The sequence below is a fragment of the Ruditapes philippinarum genome, unplaced genomic scaffold, assembly GCF_026571515.1.
Source record: "Ruditapes philippinarum isolate M1 unplaced genomic scaffold, ASM2657151v2 ctg1123_1_1_1_1, whole genome shotgun sequence".
Taxonomy (NCBI): Eukaryota; Metazoa; Mollusca; class Bivalvia; order Venerida; family Veneridae; genus Ruditapes; species Ruditapes philippinarum.
In genome coordinates, this window is record NW_026854207.1 from 115,558 (window position 1) to 143,438 (window position 27,881).

The 27,881-nt window shown below is 31.8% G+C and overlaps 3 protein-coding genes across 6 annotated transcripts; 1 reads left to right on the forward strand and 2 right to left on the reverse strand.

Annotated features, from left to right (window-relative positions):
• Positions 1 to 378: 378 nt before the first annotated feature.
• Positions 379 to 2,329, reverse strand: LOC132739435 (glutathione peroxidase 2-like). Its single transcript, XM_060727148.1, has 2 exons — positions 2,024 to 2,329; positions 379 to 753 (listed from the first exon to the last, which is right to left on the reverse strand). The coding sequence occupies exons 1-2, from the start codon at positions 2,249 to 2,251 to the stop codon at positions 400 to 402; spliced, it is 582 nt and encodes a 193-aa protein (XP_060583131.1). The 5' UTR covers positions 2,252 to 2,329; the 3' UTR covers positions 379 to 399.
• A 2,322-nt stretch (positions 2,330 to 4,651) lies between these two features.
• Positions 4,652 to 7,626, reverse strand: LOC132739433 (glutathione peroxidase 2-like). Its single transcript, XM_060727147.1, has 2 exons — positions 7,252 to 7,626; positions 4,652 to 5,744 (listed from the first exon to the last, which is right to left on the reverse strand). Exons 1-2 carry the CDS (start codon positions 7,486 to 7,488, stop codon positions 5,361 to 5,363), a joined length of 621 nt encoding a protein of 206 aa, XP_060583130.1. The 5' UTR covers positions 7,489 to 7,626; the 3' UTR covers positions 4,652 to 5,360.
• Positions 7,627 to 10,970: 3,344 nt separating this feature from the next.
• LOC132739436 (ankyrin repeat and EF-hand domain-containing protein 1-like) lies at positions 10,971 to 26,222 on the forward strand. Of its 4 annotated transcripts, XM_060727153.1 has the most exons (10): positions 10,971 to 11,709; positions 12,469 to 12,668; positions 13,050 to 13,154; positions 17,164 to 17,313; positions 17,858 to 17,981; positions 20,120 to 20,927; positions 21,223 to 21,449; positions 21,772 to 21,962; positions 22,285 to 22,303; positions 24,168 to 24,306. In XM_060727153.1, exons 1-9 carry the CDS (start codon positions 11,364 to 11,366, stop codon positions 22,300 to 22,302), a joined length of 2,169 nt encoding a protein of 722 aa, XP_060583136.1. In that variant the 5' UTR covers positions 10,971 to 11,363; the 3' UTR covers position 22,303; positions 24,168 to 24,306. The 4 variants fall into 4 exon arrangements, with proteins under 4 accessions (XP_060583136.1, XP_060583132.1, XP_060583133.1 ...); XM_060727149.1 differs by lacking the exon at positions 22,285 to 22,303 and having other exon boundaries at positions 10,972 to 11,709; positions 24,168 to 26,222; XM_060727150.1 differs by lacking the exons at positions 13,050 to 13,154; positions 22,285 to 22,303 and adding an exon at positions 13,474 to 13,524 and having other exon boundaries at positions 10,973 to 11,709; positions 24,168 to 26,222.
• Positions 26,223 to 27,881: the final 1,659 nt, after the last annotated feature.

Here is a 27,881-nt window from a genome sequence, read left to right on the forward strand (position 1 = left end):
ATACTATTCTATAAAAGTATCTTTGATATATACATTTTATACAGACCTAATCAGTAAACAAAAGCAAGTACAAAATTTTAAAACAATATGTTGTTCCACATACTTTCTCTAAACAATACAGCTAAAATGTCTTTAACATTCGATATTGTAAGCAAACAGATAAAAATAAATGTTTGTGGTCATTAATCCTTACAACCATCCTTTTATACATTTTTGAAAAAGAAAAACTTTCAAATTGAAATATTCTATATGATCACAACTGGAATAGAGGTACAGTAAAATTAAGTACAATCGTTTTTATTGTATGGTTCATTAGCACTGATAATCTGATTATCTCAAAACTGAACTAAAGCTAATTTGGTCAGCAAATGTTTATTGTCAGTATTCTTGGCACGATTATTAAAGTTTGTATTTTTCAATCAGATCTTTAATATCATCTTGTATATTAATGGTCTCAAAGTGTCGACTATATCTCTTGTATGGTACACCATCTGGACGGATCAAAAACTTCTCAAAATTCCAAGCAATGTCAGTTCTAGTTACTGGCTCCCAAATTATAAAATGTTTGTTGGAGATAAATGACGATGAGTCATCACTAGGTGCTGGCAATGACTCCCGCAGGAACTGGAATAATGGGTGTGAGTCTTTACCATTCACTATACATTTCTCCATGATAGAGAACTTGGGTTCGTACATGTTCCCAGGTCGTACATGCTTCAAAGAATTATAGATTTCTTCTCCATTTGCATTCTCCTGTAATCATAAACCAAACAAATTTTAATATTGTGAGACGTATAAACCTGAAATAAGTGAAAGTAACAACTAGATAGTAATTTCATAAGATAGGTCTCAATAATATTTAATATTAGCGAAATTACAAAAGTAGATCGATCTTGTTGGGATTTGATTTGTTTCAAACGAGACTGTTGATAAACAACAAATTTAAAGTACAATGTATTCTTCATTTAAACGTATTTTATATAAGTTCTTTTTTGTCCTGTAAAAAGAAAAAAAATACTAAGAAAGTACTTTTAGCATGAAATTCACGTGCTAAACGTGCTAAGCGACCTGGGTCGTACACAGTAAGTAAACAAAAAATTTAAAGCTGGTAAGATAATTAATTTGTCCTGCAATTTGAGTAGAAATTTAATTTAAATCGTTAAATACAAACAAAAAACGAAATCGGCAACAATCGACAAACATTTTTCAAGATATAAACTTTGTGGCAGATGTGGTTTAAACAGATATTTTATTTAACTGGTAGCCGAAAATTATCTAAATAGTCGCACATGTGTAAAATATAAAGTTCATCCTGGGAGCGTACGTTTATCGTCTGCTAAATGCAATATTACATGTGAGAGAATTAAAAAAAATCGTGTGATTTTAAAATGAAAAAAAAAATGTGCTTTGAATATTAAAGAACAAGTTTAGTAATTTATGTCCTAATTTTATCCGTCTATAATAGTAGTATTTACTATGTTTTGATTGAACTTAAGATATATTCAGCAATAATTGTTGGTTATTTCGTCATTCTACATTATGTCCTGAACTATTATTTATTTTATCTTCTTCCTGATAAGTTTGTGGGCGAAAAGCCTCTCAAACATTTCTTCTTAGTATCTTAATGTAATTAAGTACAAAGGCAACCAACAAACTCGATTGAACTGTGTCTACTGTACAGTATCGATCTAACACGCGTGATTCAATTCAAGTACTTACTAATCTCCTTGAACAACCGAGAAAACGGATATTGAGTCACCCCCAAAGTATCGGTCTCCGAGAATTTAGATATTTCAAATAGATCTATGTCATTACTCTAAGGTATACACGCTTCAACACTTCCTCTGAATCTTCACTCAACATCCACCAAAACATTCTTTTACTACAAACTAATGGCATTGTAGGGCATTTATAAGAGTGGTTATATAACTCTAACATATGGCTTATTTCAATACCTGATCCAAATTATAACAGTGAAAAATTATCATAAAATTCAACGAAATAAAAAAGATAATTTTCTTACCTGGTGTCCAAACTGGTTACACGGGAAGCCCAGGATAACAAGTTTATCAGCGAATTTCGCGACCAACTCGTTCATCTGGGTGTAATCCCGTGTAGTCGTACCTCAGAGGGATGCTACATTCTCCACCAGAACTACTTTTCCTTTATACTGACTTAATTCAACCGTTTGTCCCCTCAATGTCTTACAAGCTACCTCAAAAATATTTTTTATCACTGTTTTTCCTGCCATGTTTCTTTCTTCTCTAGCACTAGCACTAGCACATGTGTTTCACCTTCACTTGACATAAACGTGACCTAACAACTAAAGGGAGACTAATCTCACCTCTGATCAAATGCATTGTATAATCCTATATTATTTCCCTTCATTGAAATATGTTGAATTGATTTATTTTGTTACGCAAGGAAATTGCAATCAGAAAATAGAACATGGGATCGGCAAGAACATAACTAGTTACACGATTAACCTTTTATAACATTGATAGTTTAAACCGCAGCATGTCTGTGTCACATTGTACACATACGAAGTTTAATTATAGCAGATACACATAATTATCTGCATCTCTGATTATAGTCACGTACATGTATTATAGACTTAATCAGAATTTTAAGTATTTCAAAGAATAACAGAACAGAGATTTTTTTCACAGTACGGTATATATTGACTTGCTTTGTCAATTAAAATAGGAAAGCCAAAAAAAAATCCAAAACAAAAACAATCCCTAAATAACGCTCAAAACAGCAAAACTGAAAATGATACAGGCTCGGTTTGATTGAGCATGTTCGTTTAACCATATAATGTTTCAAAACAATGATGAAAAAGGCCGGAAAGTAATTTCATGTTTCTGTTAAGATAATAACCGTGCAAAATATGTGCAGGGGGAAGTAACATATTGTACTCCCTTTCAAACTATATGAAATTTTTTTTCTTGTAACATATATAACGTTATTTCTGAAGCTGATCGACACACGCTGACACTGAATTCATTATCGAGACGATTTTGATTAGATCATTCATATGTGATATCATACAAGCTGAATTAATCAAAATAGAAACTGGAGTACGAATAATTATCGACCGGTATCCTCTTTGCGAAATCTACTAAAATAAATGGTACCCCTGCTTGAAAACAAATCGCCATTGGTTCCAACTATTAAGATGAATATCATGTGAAAATGAAGTACACCATGGAACACTGGGACACTAGAATTATTATTATTTATTGCCAACCGTCTCGGCATGTGGTTTGCGTTTAATTAAATGAATCAATAGTTTTATTATGTACATTTCATATGTATTCTTCAGACAAATGTCTATATTTATGTTCTAAAATTTCTTGGATAATGGTTCAGTTTTGTTTTTTGTTGTTGTTGTTTTTTTGTTGTTGTTTTTTCGGGGGGGGGGGGGGTAATAAAAATATAAACTATCGAATACAGGTGCAAATATTATCTGGTTAATTTCAAAAATAGAACTAAAAAAATATAAGTAGCCTTTTTCTAAAACCAGCAAACGCGGTACCGCATTTTGTAAAGTAACCTCTGTGGACACGAGTTCGTAGTTCAATCCATGGACGAGTATCATTATTCTCATCTCATTTCAATGGCAATTATTGACATTCGGGCATTTTTTCGCTCTTCTTGATTGGTTTGAGTTGTCGGCAGGTAAAAATTAAGAACAATTCAGCCTGGTACAACGTACAGTGCACATACGAATTCTAAACCTTATATAGACTGCTGCCGGCTACGGAATATCATCATGCGACAAGTGCCGACCAACATCAGCCGGCACATCAATGAGGTTTTATCATGGACTGCACGCACTCACTGCTCGCTGTTAAAGCAATATCCACTTAAAATTTTCCCTAAAAACGGATGAATATGTTTTTTGTTTTGTTTCTATGTTTGTTGTTGTTGTTTTCACATTCGCCTTTAGTTAAAGAGCAGAAACAATAGGTTCAGTTAAGTTAGCTTATGTAAGACAAAATAAATCAAAAGGCTATATAGTTAAGATATTACTAAAACTTTAATGTCGAGGAATGTCGGTCAGACGCTAGCCGATATTCAATATGGGATGTACCGGAATCTTTCCCAATTCCAACACGAAATTGGTGACATATATAGACTTTTACGAAAGTTGTATAATTATAACAGTGTAATTAAGGAATACATTAATTGGTTATAATACAATTGTATACAATTTTATATCAAACAACAAATCATGTTATATGTGGTGCCTGTATGTCATATGAATGTGTACACAATCGTAGAACTTGCAATCTATAAGTTATTAAGACATTAAGTGGTAACAATTCAATATATAGCATCAATTAATGTATCCATGTTTAGAGCCAGATGTGCTTTTATATAAAATGTATTGAACCAAATATCAATATACAGGCTCATTTTTATATTATACATTAGTGTTAGAATTGTACGCAGTTTCAATAATTAGGTGCATTTAATTAATGTACCAGTTTTCAACATGTTGTACCAAAGTATCTGTGTATGGAACCAGATGTCCTTACTGGATATGTTGATATACAAATCTGTTTCACGTCATATATTTTAGTTATTACTTCCCATATGAATCGCATATTTATTCTGGATGAGTAGATGGTAAAAATAATACAAGTCATTTTTTCTATTTCTTTATTTTAACGCCTACAATAAAACATATTGTTTTGGCTGCTTTGTCGGAAAGAAACATTTAAGTTTGATTTTCATGTAGCATTTACTGATACAGAGACAGTTTAATAATGCTACAGTCATACAAATGACTTTCCGACAATGCAACCAATGGTTTTAGGACAAACTATACATTCAGGCAATGCAGCACATTGCAGAAATCCCTGACTATGATAATGTGAATTTATGCGTATACATGTAGACAGTGAATTGTGTAAAAATACAAATGAGCCGTGCCGGGACAAAACCAACATAATGGGTTTGCGACCAGCATGGATCCAGACCAGCCTGCGCATCCGCGCAGTCTGTTCAGAATCCATGCTGTTCGCTATCAGTTTCTCTACTTGATATAGGGTTTGCAAGCGAACAGCATGGATCCTGATCAGACTGTGCGGATGCGCAGGCTGGCTTGGATTCATGCTGGTCGCAAACCCATTATGTTGATTTGTCATGGCGCGGCTCATTAATTAATAAAGTGGCAAAGCATAAAAATATACAGCAATAGAGTACCCTCTTTACAAGTTCATTTGTAAGTATGTTTTCTCGCGATATAAAATTAACAGGGTCAGTAGATGCATAACATAATTCTTTGACTAAATCAGTCTGTAATTTGAGTCATTAAGAAGCTGCGTTTTACTACATTTGTCCCCAGACTATTACATACGTACTTCTACTTTTTTCGAGTTTCCTTCATAAAACTTTTCTATAAGCAACTTGATATCATGTTGAATATTAGAAGTTTGGAAAGCTTTACTATAACGTTTAAATGGTTTGCCATCAGGGGAGATTAGAAATTTCTCAAAATTCCAGGCAATATCAGTTCTTGTAACAGGTTCCCACGTGATCAACTTCGGATCTGTCATCAACGAAATACTGTCGTCACTAGGTGTTTGTAGCCGACGACGGAGGAATTCGAAAACTGGGTGAGAATTTTTTCCGTTCACGTCACACTTTTCCATCAGTTGAAAATGGGGTTCATAATTTTTGCCCGGACGTACATGTTTAAGAGAGGTATAAATTTCTTCACCATTCCCATTTTCCTGAAATAAAAAATAGTGTTGTATTAAATACTGTATATTGCAAATAAAGTCTTATGCTATATAGAACAAGCTTAATATAAAGATTAATATATAATAATTATGTCTAATCTCAGCAATGCCTTTTTTTTTGTCATTTAATGAATTAAAACTAGCAGTTACATATAATTTTAAGCATGATAATTTTTATAAAACTATTTTAGTATTAACAGCCATAGGAGATGTCGCGTTCTATATCTGAATCATCCATTATGTCAATTGAATCAATTCATTCACATGTGACAAGTGTTTTTCCCCTTAATATCTATAATGCCATTTATCCATTCTAAGCGGGAAAGTTGATCATGAACATGTAATACCGAAAAGTTCTATATATGTTCTTATTTGGGGCTTAATTTAACACAGCAAATAAACAATTATAAAAGATATGATATAAAATACTGATAACTTTAGAATGGTTTAACAATTCAAACCGATTTAGACCGGTTAAATTCATATGACTTCAACCTAAGATCACATTAAGTTCGATACGCTATTAATCGCATGCATGCACGCCAATCCAATGTGTATACAGCCCGGATATAAATGTATATAAATTATGTATTTAAACAGTCGCTTGAAATATTTGCCAATATATCAAAAGATAAGAGAAGTAATCACGGATTTAATTTTTTCGATTATCATCATATCGATAAGATATTGTATATATCAAAATCAGTCTAGGTGTGTCACTGTCACGTCATTGAGATTTTCTTCGTTCTTTTCAGTCTCATTTAAAAGAAAATAATCGCTTATATTGCTGTTTTCCTTTTCCTTTCGTCTGGCCGTATTTTTTCTTCAATATTTATGCATATATCGGCGTCTCTAAATTCAAGAGGGATAACAGAATATTAAACAGCTTTATTTAAAGCGACATATTACATGATAAGGTAAATAGATCTGTTAAGAAAAATTTAGGTATGTCTAAGAAATGTATATAGATAAATATAATTCCAAAATTCAGCCCCATTATCAACGGAGAAACAGAAATTTCGGTATACACTAAGAAATTAGGTTAGATTAAAGGACTTGGCAACATCTTTACTGTTTATATAACGATGTATTTATATACAAATGGACCCAAACGAATTTCCCGCGTTGTATAATACATGTATATATGCAGACGACAGATGCATGATACAACATTAATTATTAAACGCGGTATAAACTTGAAAATGTAAATCGATTTGATGCATGAAAATAAAGACATATGCTCGCAACATTCGAGTTGCCAAGCTGGCAAAAACTTATTAATTACTGTTTCTGTTCATGTTGATTAAGAAAAAAAACAAGCCATGTACAATGAAAGATCGACTATATATCTGTTAATAACTTATAAAGATATTGCCATCAAGATGTCACCAAAAGATAACCCTGTCGCAATAAAGATATGTTACCATAAAGATGTTACCTTAAATATAACGATGTTACCTTACAGTCGTTACCATAAAGACAGATAAATTTGACTTACCTGATGTCCAAACTGGTTACACGGGAAGCCCAGGATAACAAGTTTATCAGCGAATTTCGCGACCAACTCGTTCATCTGGGTATAATCCCGTGTTGTCGTACCTCAGAGGGATGCTACATTCTCCACCAGAACTACTTTTCCTTTGAACGCACTAAATGAAACATTTTCTCCGCGTAAATTTTTACAAGAAAACTCAAAGAAATTTTGTATTTTCGCTGGTCCCTTCTCCGTGGTCATTGTATCTATATGTATAATATCAACTTGACTATTTGAAAAAGTTGTATATCTCGCTGTCAAAAGACAATCGTTCGTTTCATTAAAGATAAAATCTAGACGAGAATGATTTACCAGTATTGTGACAATTCAATTTAAACACGCAGCTGTCGCTTGGGGGTTGTATATAAATGGATTATAACATACAGTAACAGTATTAACGATTCATATATATATATACATATTTGCAATAAAGTTAAATGGTGCACTTTTCTTGAGCCGATTATAAATTTAAATTCTTCAAATACAGTTCTATTTTAATTGTTCATTAAACTTTAAGTTTATCCGTACATAAGTTAATAGGTTAAACATTCAAAGCGAGGCACCACGAGCTATGTTGGTTTCTTTCCGCCTCAATAAGAATTTCTAACTTAAACCTTCCATAATGGCCACCTCCGTTAAAAAACCACATAGTGAAATTTACCAGTATTGTCTACACGTCAGTCAATTTAACCATTTGAACGATTTTTGCGCATATATCTTGATGCGTTTTTGGAAACCACCTTAATTAGTACTCACCTTCATTAAAAGTCACTATATAACCCTTTTGATGGTATTTACATTATAGGGTTGCCAGTATTATATGATATGCACTACTCTTTTCTGAGAATATTGTGTACTATAGAAAAAAAGCCGTAATTTACCCTAGTTATTATAATCTTTACTATACACACGGTCACAAATGTCCGGAATGGCCCATAAAGAGGATAAGAACAAAGGATAAATTGTACAAATGTTTTGAACAGCCCTCGCGGAAAAATTAAATGTGATTCCGGATGTGTTTGAAAGCGTGTTAAACATTTGAAGGGCAAATGTATGACGTAAAACGACCTCACCTTACATTATTAAAAATTCATACAGGTACACGCACGTACAGAAATAGATACAACTCACAGTGAAATGGTTCATCTTGAATATTTTATAGTAATTTCACTTTGACAGTCATTATAATCTGTTAAGTCCGGTCTAACCACGGGTTGTCCCTTTGTAAGAAGTTCAATTCTAATTAGTCAAAATAATCAATAATTTAAATAAATTGCTTGAGATTCATTTATTCATTACATTAATTTCTCGTTCATTATTTTGAATAAGTTTATTAGTTTTCGTTGAGATAACAATGTCCCTTAATACAAAGTTCGGACAAATGTCACGTTATGAATTACATTTATGGTACTTGTTTTGTTACCCGACAGATGTCACTTTATGTACTTGTTTGTTAAACTAGCACATGATTGTCGCCAACCTTACGGGCTTCTCAAAATAGAAGACAGAAAATTTTGTTGACAAACTTACCATTTTTGTTACACATTTTACATACAAATATAGCCAGCAAATCCTATATATAATCTACCAATGAACAAAATTTACATTGATAATTTAAGTTTTTGTGCAGGATGATTAAGATGTTCATTTACATATTCAATGTCATAAACAAACCAAAAACACAAGTAAATACATTTTAATGCGATTTAGAGTTTTAATCTAGCAAAGATTTCCTCCGCATTAAGACATAGTAAATAAATTTAGCAATATTTTTTATATTTATTTTACTTTATCATCACTCTGTAAACATTTGGTCTTTTGTAAAAGTATAATTTTAATGAAATATGTTTCCTATCATTTACGACAGAAGCCACTATCGCGCGAGTGATGTGAATTAATGAAAGTGAATTACCCTTATTTATGAAAAAATGTATACATGTATATATATTTTATATATACTAAAGGGGAAACGGGCAAAACCCTCCCCGACTCGAACAAAAATCTTCCCATCTTAAAATGACATATCCATGAAATTTGCAGAAATTTGCAGAACCTGTTCCGGCATAATGTCGCGAAGTTAAGTGTATGTTACGCAAATAGAGCGAGAAAGGTTTCAAGAATTCTCCTATGTCAAAATGGAGATGGGGACATTAAAAATGTTATCAAAGCTACATTAATGGGATTACAGTATTTTGCACCAGATGAAACTGGGCCGCAAAATGGGCTTAACATACTAGAAATATTCGTATCATCAACTTTAAATCAATAGATGTATTGTAATGTAATTTATATAATTCACCTGTTCAGGGTATCATTATTTACAAAACTGAACCAATAAAGGGATAAAGGGAATCACAATTATTTGGCTAAAGTTTCATTCAAATTCGTCTTTGAAAACATTGAAAGAATGATCTTGTATGTTTAAACATCTGTTATAGGTATCAGTCGGATTTGCGAAACCTTATAAGTCCATGAAGCCCATCTGATAGCTATATGATCCTTTATTTTGGCAGCAACAGTTTTTTTCTCCACCTGTGATGCATAAAATCAAAAAAGTATCAAAATCGATTAATGTACATATTCAGTATCATTTAGGTGAATTATTGTATATTCAAAATTAATAGGTCACATTTTTAGGACATGAATGGTGACATGTCCTGGGCTCGCACTCTCGGTGCCTAAAAGGGCGGATGGACCCACAGACACTTGGTGTACGGAGCTAAAATCCAAATGAATTGTATAATTGTCAATATTTATATATACGTCTAAACGTCTATAGTACAATGTCTTTAGTTATATATCATATACAATCGTTGAATTATGATGTTTCCCCAAAACAGTTTAATTAATGTGACATCATGCTAATCCCCCGCCCCCCGCAGGACATCATGTATGAAGCTCCGCGCAACCCAAGTATCTGTTGATAGACCCTCATTGAGTCTAGAATACATACATACATTTTGCACCAATAGCTTTAAAATCGTGTCTGTGATCAATCAATCGATTTTCGTCACTATAAATTAATGTTGCAGGAACAATATATGAATCTTTATGTCTCATTTAACAGTTATTTAGTACATCTGAAATGGGGTATTGTCACGCAGATACTGTTCCTCTTTCCGTGAAGGCGGCGTGACGTGCAAATATAAACACGGTAAACATTACCTGCATGGAAGATGTTCTCAAATGAAATCAACTTTGACCACAGACACGGGGTGTGGAGCTCAAAACGCCTTTAAAATCCAAATAAAATGTATATGTCTCAATCCCTGTATATGTACTGATCATTTATAATTAAAAAAAACTAAACTTTATATAAATCGTTTTGAAAAATATATATGTATATAATTTCAATGTCTATAATAATTGTTACTCTAGTGTATACACTTTATTTGGATTTTAAAGGCGTTTTGAGCTCCACACCCCAAGTGTCTGTGACTTTTGACCGACAGGCTCCTCGCTAAGTTATAAAGTTTTCGTTCTAAAGTGAATCTCACTTATTTCAAATATGCCTATTTCTTACTTCAATGAAAAATATATATGCATCGGCTATTTTCCATACATTAATTTAATAGTGTTACACGACGGGCCTCAACTTCAATCTAAAAGAGTAATGTCCCTGGATATAACCGGAAACAGGTGCGCTACTATCTGGTTCTCATTTGCGATTGCGCTCGTATACTTTTGTATTGATACTGGAAGAGAACCAACCAAATAAACACAAGGCTTCCCTGGTTACTGATTTAGGACAATATGATTATTTTGTAAGATTTCACGGAATATGATAAATTGGTAAATAAAAACTGACAAGAAACTTTCATTTATGTGATATTCACATGTGTTGTAGCATCATTTATAAAAATAAAGCGAAGTTATCCCGTAAACAACGTTAGATTTATTAAAAAGAAACAATATTCGAGACTTCCGGTTCATAGGTGTTCAAAATAGTCATTTCGGCAAATTCTTTTGTCGTGTTCAATTGAAAACAGTGATTTCATTATTGTTTTCTAGTCATGTGTTGGAACAAATATTTATAACCAAATAGAGTTTAAGAACAACCTTCTAGTTTTATCAACATGCCTCTTGCACAAACTAGACTAGAGACCCTGCAAGTCTGTAAACTGCTACAATGTGTGAGAGACAAGGACAAGTCACAGATAGAAAAGATGTCACTTCAAGGGGTACCACATTTAATCAATTACAATGATGCAAATGAAGGTCATACAGCTCTTTCGGTTGCAGCACGTGCAAATGATGATGATATGATAGAGTTTTTACTCGGTCTTGGTGCTCATCCAGACGTGTTAGACTTTAAAGGAAGATCAGCTGCTATGAGAGCGGCAGAATATGGCCACGTAGATTGTCTAGCAAAATTAGCAGAAAAAGGCGCTAACATGAAATTAACAGATAGAGAAGGAAAAGGTATTTAAAATAGTGACACAATAATATAAGCATAATTTATATAAATTGTTGAATTTGATGTAATGACAGGAATCATTTATTATTTATTTGTATTGAAGTTATAAAGATCTGAATATTTTAATTTTATATACAGCTAATGATACAAAAATACACTGATGTCAATGTCTGCAATAGGCGTTAAATCTTAGTGCCGGGTGACCTGGGTTGTCACATGGTTAAATATACATTGTAAGTGTGATATCACAGCACATACCTATAACCTGCAATAATTAATCATCATTTCCATTGTTAATTTAGATACCATTTGTACATAAATATAGAGAAGTCATTAAATTTCAAAAATGAATTGTATTCATATTTTGTTCATGTTGTTATCAAGTCAAGTCAAGTAAATTTTATTTATAAGTCGGATACATCAACAATAAACATAAGCTCTGATGAGCTTTTTACACAGACACTTAATTGAACCATTTTCATAATTAAAGAGGTCACAAAAGTAATTTTTGTAAACAGAATTGAAATTGCTGATAGTAGCATTTTGTTCACAAGGTATGGTCTTGACAAAATATCACTTAAATTTTCTGCCACAAGATCTTGACATTTTTGGCAACAATTTCTACTGAGTAGAATTTCATTGGCTTTACTTTAATATTCATTGATACAGCATTTCAGATTTGCGTCTTTGATAACCATATACTTATCAGTTTTGTCTTCAAAAAAGTTTAAATTATAATTTGTAACATATTTTTGAATTTTCAGGGATATTGTTCTATTGTATTTCACCAACACAACGTCATGCTAAGTGTTTAGAGATTGCTGTGCTGAATGGTGCCGAGGTTAACAACACAGACAAACAAGGTATTCCAGTATTACTTCATGCCTGTGAAACAGCAATGGACAATGAAGAGATGTGTTTATTACTTATTCAGAAAGGAGCAGAACCAAATTCAAAACAAGAGGTATATTTCTTATAAAATCTTTCTTTAAATATTGATATACATGTAGTTAAAAAATGGAGTTTGTTAAAGATGTTAATAACAAGAAATATCTAAATAAGTAAGTTTGTGATCTTATTTTGAGTGTTTTGAACAGAGTTTTATTTCTGGATGTAGTCTAACTGTTTGAAAAGTAATTGTCCTAATTGTGTTAAATTTTGTGTGCATGCTTTTATTTTTGTGTGTGTGTGTTTAGAAACAGATATTTTTTATTCCTTTGCATATTATTGATATAAAACAACAGGTTTTGTTTGCTATTCTTACATGCTTGTGGTTTGATAATGAAAGTGTTCAGAACAAAATCATTTTACAACTGTTCAGTTTGCTTGTCAATGAATTATGTAGGAACCAGAAGAGGGCTTTGGTCCTGATCCTAAGAAAAAGAAAGCTCCACCAAAGAAAAAATCTAAGAAGAGAGCTAAAGGCTTAAAATTTGTAGATCCAGATGAGGCAAGAAATTGCACAGTTAAAATCAAAGAAAAATGACTGAATTATTGGCTGGGAGTGCATGCACAAAATTCTATTTTTCTGGTTAATGGTTCTTACGCAAATATTCATCTTGGCTTTGTGATACTTTGTGACATTATTTTACATGATTGATAAATTTTGGCAAAACCCTTGCATCAAGCCAAATTTTTCTTTCCTAAAAGGAAATTCAATATCATAACTTTGTATTTGGAGATGGTTCTTGCACAAAAGTGTGGTAAATTGCTTACTGCTTAACATTAGCTTATTGTTTATTTCTTGTTTTGTGTGTGAATGTTTGCAGATAGATATAGAAACAACAAAATTACCTCCAAAGAAGCTGGCCAGGGAAAAGGTAACATTTTTTTCAAAACCAAATAAGTAACATATATGACTCCCATAATAACATTTTTTACTTCTATTTTATACTTAGTAATATATACTCATCAAAACTATTAGCATAACAATGATGTCAGTATATTTTATTAAAAAGCTATCAGTTTAATTTTTTGCTTGTTATTACAACAGTAGGTAGTTCTGTCTGAAGCTCTTTACTTTATATTGACTGTTAGTTGAAAAAATGTTTACTGACATCATTGAGTTTTATTTATCTTTTCTTCTTTTTATTGTTTATTTTTAAACTATATACCCTTTCTTATGAATATTCAAGCTAGTTTATAGCTCACCTTTAGAAAATGTTTTAAAGACTATTTTCCAATATTATTATGATTATTCATCTCAATGTTAAAACATTTTATGTTATTGTTTATTCTTACCTAACTGAGGTAAACTCTTTCGTTATATAACCAAACTATCTTTTGTTTAGATAAAAGATTGTAACTCCATGTATTAACACAAAAATATTTAAGTTTAAACATAAATCTGACTACAACGGTTTAGACAGATGATGTAACCAGTTTAGACAAATAATGTAACAGTTAGACAAATAATGTAATAGTTTAGACAGATAATCTAACAGATTAGACAAATAATGTAATAGTTTAGATAGATAATGTAATAGTTTATATAGATAATATAACAGTTTAGACAGATAACGTAATGGTTAAGACAGATAATATCCCAAATTTAGACAGATGATGCAATAGTTCAGACAGATAATGTAACAGTGTAGACAAATAATGTATCAGGTTTAGACAAATAATGTAACAGTTTAGACATATAATGTAACCGTTTAGACTAATAATGTATCAGGTTTAGACAAATAATGTTACAGTTTAGACAGATAATCTAACAGTTTAGATACATCATATAACAGTTTAGACAGATAATGTAACAAGTTTAGACAGACAATGTAACAGTTTAGACAGATGATGTAATAGTTTAGACAGATAATGTAACATTTTAGACAGATACTATAACAATGTAGACAGAAAATTTAACAAGTTTAGACAGATGATGTAACACTTAAGACAGATAATGTAATAGTTTTTTAAATATTTTTAGCCATTATAACAACTGATAACATGAGTAAGTGAAGGTTGTTTATTGTTTGTGATTCTGTCGTGCCAAAGATAGTCGTTTAACACAGACAGAATGTTGTAAACTTCAGTTTAAGATCATATTTTCACAATTACACTAGAACATGTTGAAAAGTTTATTAGGTTTCTTTTCTCAGTTTTAAGAAGGGACCATTTTAAGTTTCACATTTTATGGCATTTGCTGAAGAATGGATAGAGAAAAATGTTATGTGCACTGTTTAATAATGCCACAGACACATTGTTGGTTCTCACATGATTCATGTCCACTGCACAATGTTGTAAAAGGAAGAGTTCATAGCTCTTCTAGCAACTTTTGGTCCTGCTTTGAGTTCTCAGTTCAGGAAACGTTAAAATATTTAGGTTGAATTGCCAAAGGTACTAAGTTTAAAGTTAGGATAAAAAATAAAGTATACTGGTATGACTTGTTACACTTCTTCTTTGATATGGTAGCTACATTCCCCATTCTCTCTTTTTTTTACTTCTAAGCCTGTGACCTATACATGTTCTCTTGTCCTTTTATAAGATACTGAGTTGTTAATAAATTATTTTTTTTTTTGCTATATGGTATATAGCCATCATATTTATTGTATATGAGCATTAACATGTAGAAAGTTTGTAGAACAAATTTAGATGTTATATATAAATTTACTGTTAAGTAACATGTATACAGGTTGCTAAAGTTTATAAAATAAGGCATTATGATATCAATTAAAGTACTATTTAGATATCAAATGACCAATATTTCTTTGACTTGATTAATTTGTCATCTAGATATTTATATTTACCAAGTTTTTTAAGTTAACATGAAGTAACTGTAAAATGTAAAGTACTTTTGGTGCCAGTTGTACATAAGTCTGTAATGCTGAGTTTAAAAAATGCTTAAAAACTAACAATGATATTCATTAGGTAATCTGACAAGTTTTAAGTTGAACAAGTTTAGCTTAGTATCAAGAAGATCATTGATATAATTATTTTGTATATTTATTTTTATAACAGGACAAGGTAAGATAACAATTGAGTTACAGACCCTGTTAAAATTGTTTATAAATCCAACCTTTTTGCACTGAAATCAATAATTCTTTAAAGCAACTATGAGATTAACAATTGATTTGATTTATTATTATTTCAGTAAGAAATAACATAAAAATATTTATTTAGAGTGAAAAAAAAATAATGAAGAAAGAGAAAGGAAAATATACACCAGAAAATTGTATTGGTATACCATATCAATACATTTTCTACTGCATTGTGTGGAACTAAGTTACCATCACTTGTTACATTAAATCTATACATATGATTATTAATAAATTAATTATGTAAAATCTGCTTGTTACTTAAAATAGAGGAATCTTTTTTTTCAACACACTCCTATATTGAAAGTAAAGGGATAGAGTTATGACCTAATTGCAGTTTTTTTGGTACCATGTTTAGGTGGTTATTAAGTACTATTTATGTTTTAATTAAAAATACACTAGAATTTGTGCTTTCAACTTCCTACAAGTTACCTAAAAGCAGATTATTTGGAAACTGTCATATAATTATTGATTTCATAATACTGGTAAAATAAAGATAAAGTTTATGAAATTGATTTAAGATTAAAAAATATCAGACTTAGAAGGCGGGTCAGTTCTTATTTCACATGTTTTTCCACCTGTTTGTTCACAGTTTGGTTAATGAAATTTTATTCACAATAATTGTTATATATTTTCACCTTAAAATTTTACTACATTGCATGTAAAAATAACATATTTTTTTCCAGGTATATCATTCTATACAAAACAAATTATAGCAATAAAAGTTTAGTACATGAAACCTTTGTCTCTTAGTCTAATTCTAATGAGAAAAAAGATTGATTTAATTGCCAGAAACCTATCAAATGCTTGACAACATGTAAAACATTATACCTAGAAACTTACTGCATGAAAAGTAATCTTAATGTTGATTTTAATTTTTTCTTACATACAGAGGTATGGGTTCACATTTAAAAGTTTGAAAGATTTTATGGATACTGATTTCAATATTTTTTTAAGTATGCATGTACATATCAGAATCTCTAAAATGTCAAAGAAATGTTCTTCTTTATGCAATTAAGAAACTATATTTTATAAAATATCTTGAAAAACCTTTTCATCTATTCTTTTATTTAAATAACCATTATGTTTGTTGTATGTTTTAAATGCTTTTAAATTTTGCAAGCTTTTTATTGCCAATTCTTGTTAATTTTAGCTTTAAACTTGCTTTGTTTCAGCAAATGTTTATTTGTAATTCTGAGAAATAAAAACAACACATCATTCATTAATGAATATTTCATGTTTAACCAATTTCGTCATTTAACTGTAGCATATAATTTTTTAGAAATTAAAATAAACATCATTTTGCAATCATTTTATGGTTCTAATTAAATTTCACTTTATTTTTCATTCACTCTTTTGTCATAAATATGAGAATTTTTTATTGAAACAATATTTAGGTAATGATTATGTTTGTATGAACAGAAAACAGGGAAGTCTGCATTAATGGCTGCTGCAGCTAGTGGAAGTGTCAAGGTTGTTAGGGCATTACTACAGAATGGTGCAGACGTAAATGGGACAGATCTCCGACATAATCACGCGGCTCATTTTGCTGCGGCAAGTGGCTCTTTAGAGGTATGTTAAATATATGAGCCACGCCATGACAAAACCAACATAATGGGTTTGCGACCAGCATGGATCCAGACCTGCCTGCGCATCCGGGCAGTCTGATCAGGATCCATGCTGTTTGCTTACAAACCCTATAACAAGTAGAGAAACTGATAGCGAACAGCATGGATCCTGATCAGACTACATGGATGCGCATTATGTTGGTTTTGTCCTGGTACAGCTCATTATTATTACTATTGCTTTACTATATGAAACAAACTTTCCAAACCTTGTGTTCAGATTTGTACATAATTCATTTAGCTTAGTTCTTAATTAATTACTTGTATTATACTTTTATTTACTTTTTTCGTGTCTTTGAAATAAAGAGTAAGTCAGTATGACCATTAAAAGTAAAATCTTATCAGCAATTTATGGTACTGATTTTTAAATAAACAAAACATGGAATAAGGGAAGAGGTTAACTGAATTTGTGTGAAATACTGAAGGTTCAGATACCTTGAGAATGCATTGCAGTACATGTTTACATGAATTTAGTTTCTATATTTTACCAGGTACTTGCATGTATGGCTGGTTATGGGGCGTTATTTGACCAGGTCAACTCTGATGGTAACACACCACTACATAATGCAGCAGCATCAGGAGCTGGAATGTGTGTTAAATTCCTCGGTCAAAGAGGTAAGGTTTTAGATACCCCTTTCAGGGCCTCACCTTCGTCAGTCAGTCCGTCCGTCCGTCAGTCCGTCCGTCCATTCTTCGTTTCCGGACGATAACTAGAGTTCCTTTTGACCTACAGCTCTCAAACTTCATAGGATGAATGGTCTTATTGAGCAGATGATCCCTATTGTTTTTGGGGTCAGTAGTTCAAAGGTCAAGGTCACAGTGACCGTTGGTCAATTTCTCGTTTCCGGATGATAACTAGAGTTCCTTTTGACCTACAGCCCTCAAAACTTCATAGGATGATTGGTCTTATAGAGCTGATGATCCCTATTGTTTTTGGGGTCAGTAGGTCAAAGGTCAAGGTCACACTGACCGTTGGTCAATTTCTCGTTTCCGGATGATAACTACAGTTCCTTTAGACCTACAGACCTCAAACTTCATAGGATGATTGGTCTTATTGAGCAGATGATCCCTATTGTTTTTGGGGTCAGTAGTTCAAAGGTCAAGGTCACAGTGACCGTTGGTCAATTTCTCGTTTCCGGATGATAACTAGAGTTCCTTTTGACCTACAGCCCTCAAACTTCATAGGATGATTGGTCTTATAGAGCAGATGATCCCTATTGTTTTTGGGGTCAGTAGGTCAAAGGTCAAGGTCACAGTGACCGTTGGTCAATTTCTCATTTCCGGATGATAACTAGAGTTCCTTTTGACCTACAACCCTCACACTGGGGGGAGACATATTGTTTTTGCCCTGTCCGTCCGTCAGTCCGTCAGTCCGTCCGTCCATTCTTCGTTTCCGGACGATAACTACAGTTCCTTTTGACCTACAGCTCTCAAACTTCATAGGATGAATGGTCTTATTGAGCAGATGATCCCTATTGTTTTTGGGGTCAGTAGTTCAAAGGTCAAGGTCACAGTGACCGTTGGTCAATTTCTCGTTTCCGGATGATAACTAGAGTTCCTTTTGACCTACAGCCCTCAAACTTCATAGGATGATTGGTCTTATAGAGCTGATGATCCCTATTGTTTTTGGGGTCAGTAGGTCAAACGAGTGGAGTCATCCCAACACACTACAGTTATCATGATTTGACATACATTGAAATTTGAGTTGTCTTTCAATAGTGTAAAAAATCTGACAATATGAACGTTTGTTTCAAGTATCATCAAAATCCTTCAAAGGGTTGAAGAGTTATGGAGCAGACACAATTTCCTTTAATTTCGTTTGTGAAACTATATATGATATGACATTCAAGTGTCAAGTAGACCTTGACCTTGGAACCAGCCATACGAAACATGTACTCTACACGTTCTCTGGATGTGGTGAATTTTTGTTTCAAGTATCTACCAGAGAGGCTTCATTGTGAAAACAAGTGGAGTCATCCCAACACACTACAGTTATCATGATTTTACATACATTGTAATTTGAGTTGTCTTTCAATAGTGTAAAAAAATCTGACAATATGAACGTTTGTTTCAAGTATCATCAAAATCCTTTAAAGGTTTGAAGAATTATGGAGCAGACACAATTTCATTTAATTTCATTTGTGAAACTATATATGATATGACCATCAAGTGCAATTTCGTTTGACGCCCGCCTGCCATACGCTGATTGAATAACCAGGATTTTCAAAATTGAATACCTGGTTAAAAACAAACAGTTTAGGAAGCATCTTCTCATACAACCTTAACAATAGAAACCATCCATAGACAGCCTTCATTGAAGTGACTACCGGGTATTTACATTATCTTATCTCCATTTCCATTCCTGTTTCCATTCACAGTTATTCTCAGCAGTGGGGGAGACATGCGCTTTTTTACAAAAGCATCCTCTAGTTTATTGTAGCTGTGCTGGTGTTGTTTAGTTATGTTCTTAGATATGTTCATGTCAGTTTAATGGTATTTAGGTAGTGCTGATTTAAATATAACTTTAAAGACACAACTCTCATTTATTCTCATATTTCAAGTTCAAAACATTTTGTATGCACCTTAAATTGACTGTTTCTTTCCTCACACTTTTAAATATACAGGAGTTAATTCACTTTCCAAAATATTTTTTCTGTTTTTTATCCAGTCCTGCAAATGTTTTGACTTGAATTTATTATGTTATGCTTGTTATAGAAACAAACAAAATTTAATGCCTTTTACATGAATTACAGGTTGCAATCCCAAACCAAAGAATAATGAAGGAAATACTGCCAGAACAATAGCTAAAGACATGGGACACAAGGAAGCAACAAAAGAAGCAAGAAAAGCTGAAAAATCATTTGGAAAAGTTGGTAAAAATAACGAACCTTATGCAATAGCTCTTTATGACTTTGTATTTGAACGGCAAGAGATGATCAAAAACATGTTTCAAAAATATTATGATCCGGATGAAGAGGGGACTGTAAGTAAAAATGAGTTTGTTGATACAATGCTTGGAATGAACCCACCAGTTAATGAGGATGAACTGAGAAAAATAGCTTCCAGTAATGAAAAAGGGGGGAAGATTGACTATAACGAATTCATAGGTGGAAAGAAATATGTTAATAAAAACTATTTGATGAGTGCATTTGAAGGAAAGAAGAAAAAAGGAAAGAAAGGAAAGAAGGGGAAGGGAAAGAAAGGAAAATTTAAGTTGGTTATGCCAATCTGTACATCAGAAGAAGGTCCAAGAACGTACGGTGGAGGACCACCGGAAATGTACATAGAAAAGCACATACACTTCACTGATACTGGTAGATTTGACAGAGACCATCCACCCAAACATCCCCTACAAGATGACTCAGCATGGTACCTTCAACATCCAGAGAAAACATACCTCAATATAAACGATGCAGCAAGGAGTGGTGATTTTGATTCACTGAAGACAGCATTCCAGAGGGGTATACCAGCGGATACAAGAGATAAATATTACAAGACACCATTAATGGTGGCATCAGCTGCTGGGAACTATGAAATGGTTAAATTTCTTCTTGAAAATGGGTAAATTTATATATACATTTTAGATAATATAGGTTTTAATGCCCATTTTTTCAAGCTTTTTTATCTCAAGGTTTAAAGCATGTATGTATGTCTGATATTTTTAAGCATAATTGTGTGCATATATTTTACATTTAACACTTTCTGTATAAAAAGGCTATGTATAAAGTGTTATTATAAAGTGCATGTATTGGCAAATTTTAAGATAACAATCATTAATGAGTATTAAATTTTGGGTTTTATTATTTTAATGCCTCAGTAAAGAAAATGAATACTATATGTTCATTTAATTTTACAGAGCACATGTTAATGCACGTGACAATTTCAAATGGACACCTTTACATCATGCGTGCCATGCAGGACAGCTTGATATTGTGGAAACTTTGTTGGCAAATGGTGCTGAGATGGATGCTCCCACAATGAGTGGCGGCACTCCATTAACACGTGCCATAGAATCTTCCAGAGAACATGTTGTAGACTTCCTTATACAGAAGGGAGCTAAAATGCAGACTGAGAATAAAAAAGGTATTTATTGTCATTATGCTGTACCATAGAAGTTTTATAAATAATTTCATTTCCAATTTCATTTAATGTTATCTCTCCATTTACTTTGATATTAGTTTTGTTTTCATATTTTTTCTTGGCATATTTCATTTTAAAGCAACACCTAATGTTATATTTGTTATGTGTAATAAAGTTCTTATAGATAAAACAGACTAACTAGTTACCTAAATCTAAAGTGTGAGGAAGTAATAATTGCTGTTGCTATTTTGAAGTCCGAATAGATTGGTTAAAAGTGAGCATTTTAATTAAATGTACATGTTAAAATTGATCTTTTATTACACAGGACATAACCCATGTGATATCGCTCAGTCCTGGGCAGATCCTCGAGTATTACAGTGTGTACAGACTAAGTGGGAAAGTCTGCCACCTGTTGGTGGTAAAGGCAAGGGTGGTAAAGGGAAGGGAGGAAAAGCTACTCCAGCAAAGCGACCTCAGTCTGTGCCAGCTGGTGATGGGCCACCTGGTACTGCTAGGGTAAGTGAAGAGTAACACTGTATCTGTTATTCACAGAGCATGACAATTTTCTTGTTCAAGTGCTGTCAACATCTCCTTTTCACCTTAAATGATCCAGCATATGCTAACAGCAAAATATTGCAATTCAAATAATTCAAGTTTGTACAAAAGAACTTTTTAATCAATAAATATAAATAAAATGAATATTTCTTTTATCATATGTAGTTAAGAATTCCATATTTGAAGAAGAAAAAAACTTTTAAAAGCTATGTACTTATGTAATTTATAAAAAGGTTTAATACATATAAACTTGATAGATTTTTTTCATTTATCTTCAATTTAGAGCAAATCGGATATTTAAGGTATAAAGTGAGAGTTACGTATACTCACCTATTATTCAGCTAGGTTAACACTACATTTCTTGCTTCTGTGATATTAATGTAGTAACCAGATGTAAGCAGATCTACTAACTCTTGAAGTCTCTTAGCTAGAAACACTGAGGCATTTCTGCAACACTGTTGTTTTCATATATACAGAATTTTCATGGCTGATTTTGTGTAATTGACTTTCGCTGATTGGACTTAGAGCATTCCATAAGTAGTTATACTCCAAGTCTGCTGGCAGTGACTGAATCTACCCATGCAACTAGTGCTGACTTAGATCAGCCAGCACATCTTTGCCATCCCAATAATGATCTGCACTGTTAGCTATTTTACTCAAAAATGATGAATAGTTTTGTCCAGATTGAAAGAATTCCAAGATCATTTAAAATGTATGAGCAGGGTAAGGGACTAAAAATTTCAGTATCAAAATACTTATGTGAGAAGATATCCATTGAGTTCCTTGTCAGACTTCATTTTTGAGGCTGTCCTGGGTCAACTATATTGATGGTATATGTTATTGCAGCTAGCTTTTACATTATTTGTCAAAATAGGTTATGTAAGTGTGCTTAAAATCCTCAATTTGTACAATGTTGTCTGCTTTTTTATGACTGTAAAAAATCATCAGATCAAACTTATTCATTGTTATATTATATCAACAGATCAAAATCATCAAATCAAACTTTGTAATCATTTTGTAATATAAACAGATCATTGAAGGATTTCCTTGTGTAAATAATAGGATTGTTTTATACAAAGGTTGCACGTGAAAACAAAAAATGTGTATCATATGGATGATTAGGAAAAATATTGCAGAATATTTATTAATTGTTTTATAAATTCATAATTTTCAGTTTGATTATAGGAAATAAAAAAAAGTCTGAAAAAAGTCCAATCACTATTGTTTTTATAGAAAGCTACTTAAAGCTGTCTCTCTCACATTATTCATTTCATACTCTACACAGGGTCTTTCAAATAAAGACCCTGCTCTACACCTTTAAATCAGTAAAGTAATTTGTCATTAGTGTTACATTATGTTCTTCCATTTATTTGTTCATTTCAAAAGTGTGATTATTGTACACATATTATGTTTGATTCTCCTAATAGTTTAGACTCTACCTTTAGTTTACCATTTGCAGTGTGTAAAAGAACACTTACAATTAAAAATTATTTGAATTTTCCTACCATGGGAACTTTTTTTTCTAAAAATAGTAACACTTGTTCTGTACAAAATGGCTTAATCTATAAATAGTAACAAAGTAATAGTTTGCTCTATAAATAGTAACAACAAGAAAGTGTCATCTCCTGTGTAATTTTGCTTAATTGTTGCTATAGATTTGCTTACACCTGGCTAATACATTAATATTGTGGTGAAGTGTGCATGCTAAAATTGTTAATATATTACTATCAGAAAGCTAGGTTTCTAGTAAATAAAAAAATATTTTATAAATTTCCTAGAAACTGTTTTGATTGAAGGACATTTTATTCCATATGGATTGAAATACTGTGCATATATGTATACATGAATATCAAAAAGTAAATAAAAGTCAATCATTTCTTATAACAAAGGAGACAAAAGTTCCTAATGTTTATATGAACATCTAGACTATTAGGCATTCTCCAAGACTTTGTTATTTAATGCAATTTATTTCATATAGGCTCCAGTTAGATTCAGAATCTTTACATACATCATTGCCAAATTAATAATCTTTATAGAGTATTTTTGTCAGGTATACTGTAATATTTGAATCATTACCAACTTTATGACCCATACTGTGTTGGTGCACTGTAAAACCTAGCCCAACATTTTAAACTTTCAATAAACTGTGGTATTTTGTTATTTTAGGAAATGCCATCAAGCGCTCGTCAAAATTTTGAAGAGGGCGCTCCACGTCAGAGGAAGGGTTCAATATTACGAGCAGCATCTGCTCTGGCTGGTGGAATAGATGAACAAGAAAATGTTACATACACCCCACTTAAAGCCTGGACAAAACAACCAACAACTAAAGAACTTATTGACGATAAAGTTGTAAAGCGTGAACGATTTGGCTGGGAAGTTGACTTTGAAGACTTTGAAATGCCTTTTAAGAAAAATGTTACCAAGAAAATCGAGGAAATGGGTGGGGCAGATGAAGATTAATGTATTTGAATGCTTAGTTTAATGTTCACTTTTAAGGATGTTTGATTGTTGATATGAAATTCATCATATTCCAGCTACATTTTTCTGCTATCAGTCATTCATACATGTTGATAACATCTATATCCTGTAAGAGAGACAGATACAAAATGTGTCCAATGTGTCAGATATGTTCTGGTATTCTGTTATACATGTATATGAACTGAGCAGTATGTATTTGACAAAGTTATGATGTAAATGTATGGAAAACAAGAAATTCAAACGAACCTTTATTTTTGTCACTTGATTTTTAATATACATTGTACATATATTTCATTAAAATACTGATACTTGAATTAATGATACTTAAGGGCTATTTCCCACTCAGTATTTAACATGGATCTTTGCATTATCTATTGTAGAATATTTTTATTATGTGTAAGTGAATAAAAATATTGTTAACTATATCATATATTTTATTAATATGATCTTTTTTCTATCCTGGATACTCCTCTTTTATGAGTTTTATTTAAACAGGGCTATGTAAATATAAATTTTGTTTGTTGGTTTTTCCCTCTCATATCCATGTCTTTTCTGCTCCTTTGATCAATTTATCAGAATGATTAAGCCAAAGATTTTTAGACTGTTGTTAACCTTTCTAGCTATTAATATAAAAGTGCCTTTATCATTGAATAGCAATTTTTTGTTCGTTTAAATTCTTAGGCAAAGAATGATTCTTTATTCACCTTTGTTAAAATGCACACGACTTACCTATTGGTAACAGTTAGGTTATAATAATATAAATATTAATTAATGGTTAAAATGCCTGGTAGTGAGTTGTGTCTGTGATTGTTTATTTACTATATTAAGTATTATTGCATTAAAGAAATACATGGCTTCAAGTTCCACAGTGAAAATATCCCTGCCTGTAACTTTCAGGCAAAAACAGTTAAGCCTATAATTTCCCAATTTATTTATACACCATTGACCATTGGACTAGTGTTTTATAAGAAGTTTGTTTGTTATAGACAGCCAAATTACTTGTACAGCTTTGATATGAATAAGCTCTCATTTTTTTTTCTTCTCGATGTACAAAATGAGACTTGTATTGAAAGATTTTTTTTCTGGATACATGGTAGTATTATGAATTGAACTGCTGATGAAACAAGACAGTATTAATTCATTATTTCAATACTTCAATATTTCTATAATTGTTTTGTTTATTTATGGTCTGGAATATATGAATTTCTTGATAATGTATTGATGCAAAAAATGGTTTGGCCAAAATCACACTAGGCGAAATTGTGAATAAACCTGAATAATATAAATGTAAAAAATTCATTTTACTTGGAAAATATATTGATATAAAACTTCACTGTCAAGTTTCATACTCGGCTAAATTCTATTGTAAATAATGTAGATATTTTTATAGTGAACTATCATTTCTAACAGAAAGCTGTGATATTATTAAATGTACACATTTTTATTGAATTTTTTTTCATCATTATTTGATTGAATTGTGATTTTAGTTGTTAATTATATTGTAATAATGAGAATGTATTATTGTTACTTGAGATATATTTATAGAGTTATGTTCACATGTCATTACAGAAAAAATATATATATGTTTGGTAATTATGCACTGATTGGTTATTTAAAGTTGTGTTGTATCTGGAAATGCTGAAGATTTGAGGATATTGAGAAAGATGTTATTATATATCAATATTATGTTATAAGTTATGTGAACAATTGTCATGGTTACTGAATTAAACTATTTTCTCTGAATTATGGTTGGTTATTCTATTTTATACAAACAGATTTTTAAATGCACATGGAAATAAGTAAGGTCTTGTAATATAGTATATACATACAAAGTTGTAAACAAGACAGACAGAACAAATGAGAACAATAGAGTTCATTCCATAAAAATAGAGAGATGGGCCAATGGCCCTAAGACTATTAAACAAAAGAAAATAACAATAGAAATGGCCCATTTTCTTGATTTGTCCTACCATCTGTACAGTCATTTGAATGAATATACATGTTCATTCAGTTCAGACATGAACTTGTGGGGAAAAGGTTGCTGATGGGGTGAAAATAGGTTGCATGTGGGAGATCAAAGAAATAATCCCATATTATGTCAACTTGGGGAGACTGTCCCTCTCAAAACTTGTTCAGACTACTTAAAACCTACTGGTGCAATTTAATAACCTGTACCAAATGTAGTTGTGCATATCGTTGGCATTTCCAGTTCAATGATTTTTGTCAGAGTTATAGCCCTTTAATGACTTATTTTTAAAGTTTGTCCGCACTACTTCTCTTATAATACTATTGCAATTTGAATAAAATGTTACAGGATTGACCAGTACCTCAAGTTCCTAAGCATATATTAATAAGTTTTTTGATTGAATGATTTTTAGCTGAGATATGGCTCTTGAATAAAAGGATGCTTGGCCTGTAAACAATTTTTGTGTCACCTGCTACATAGTAGCTACAACATGATACAACGTAGCTACAACATATAGGGAAAAAATGTTCAATCACCCCTTAATAAGACTGCTTTAATTGGCTATCATCAGGTGACACATGTGATCACTGATCGCTCTTGTTTGTATACTTGACATGTGATATTATTACTACATTATTCAGTGTAATATTTAATAGGCCAGGTAGATAATTCTTGCTATATTTTGCTGTAAACCCCTCTCATTCATTTATGAAAATATTTTAATGCAAAAGTTGCACAGAAATATTTAGAACACTTTTTCATAAAAAAATCAAAAAGCTTTATTTAGGGTTAGGACAGCGGTGTTCTTTTTAAATGTTGTAACATAACTGTAGCTTGAGTGAATATATGAACCTTCTTTAAAAAATGTATTCACAAGAGAAAATGATTGATCGCAAATTAAAAATTCCTTTATGAAACACTTGGTAATGATGGTCTTACACAAACTCCTCACAGTGATTACCTCCTTTGGCAGAATTGTAATCACTGCCTTCACAGACGTCACATGATGAAAGTCACATGACGTCACATCGAAATTCAAATGTAAATATTGACCGTTTACATAGAAAATCTAACGTCATTTTTCTCTTTCTGTTTTATTTTTAACTTTTTGTACCTACGTCCGTTATATTTTATCAAAAAATTATCAAAAATATACAAAATAATGAAAAATAAATTAAAAAGCTAAAAAATATAAATATCCAAATATTGATATTTCAATGTTTGTGATGGCAGAGATCTCTGTACTGATAAGGGGAGATCACTGCGTAGGAGATTGGGTCTTACATTGCTCACCATTGAGACCTGTTGCTAGTGAAATTAATTAATTCATCAATGCAAAAGTGTAATGGTGTATTTTTGACCTTGTGGACATGATTCAGGAACCTTAAGTAAATGTCAAGTGAGCAACCCTATATGGCAAAATCAGTTGGGCTTAA

Coding starts and splice junctions, on each gene's coding strand:
- LOC132739436 (XM_060727149.1), top strand. CDS start 11,364: ATGCCTCTTGCACAAACTAGACTAGAGACCCTGCAAGTCTGTAAACTG. Junction 17,982..20,119: donor TAAATTCCTCGGTCAAAGAG/GTAAGGTTTTAG, acceptor CATGAATTACAG/GTTGCAATCCCAAACCAAAG. Junction 20,928..21,222: donor AAATTTCTTCTTGAAAATGG/GTAAATTTATAT, acceptor TTAATTTTACAG/AGCACATGTTAATGCACGTG.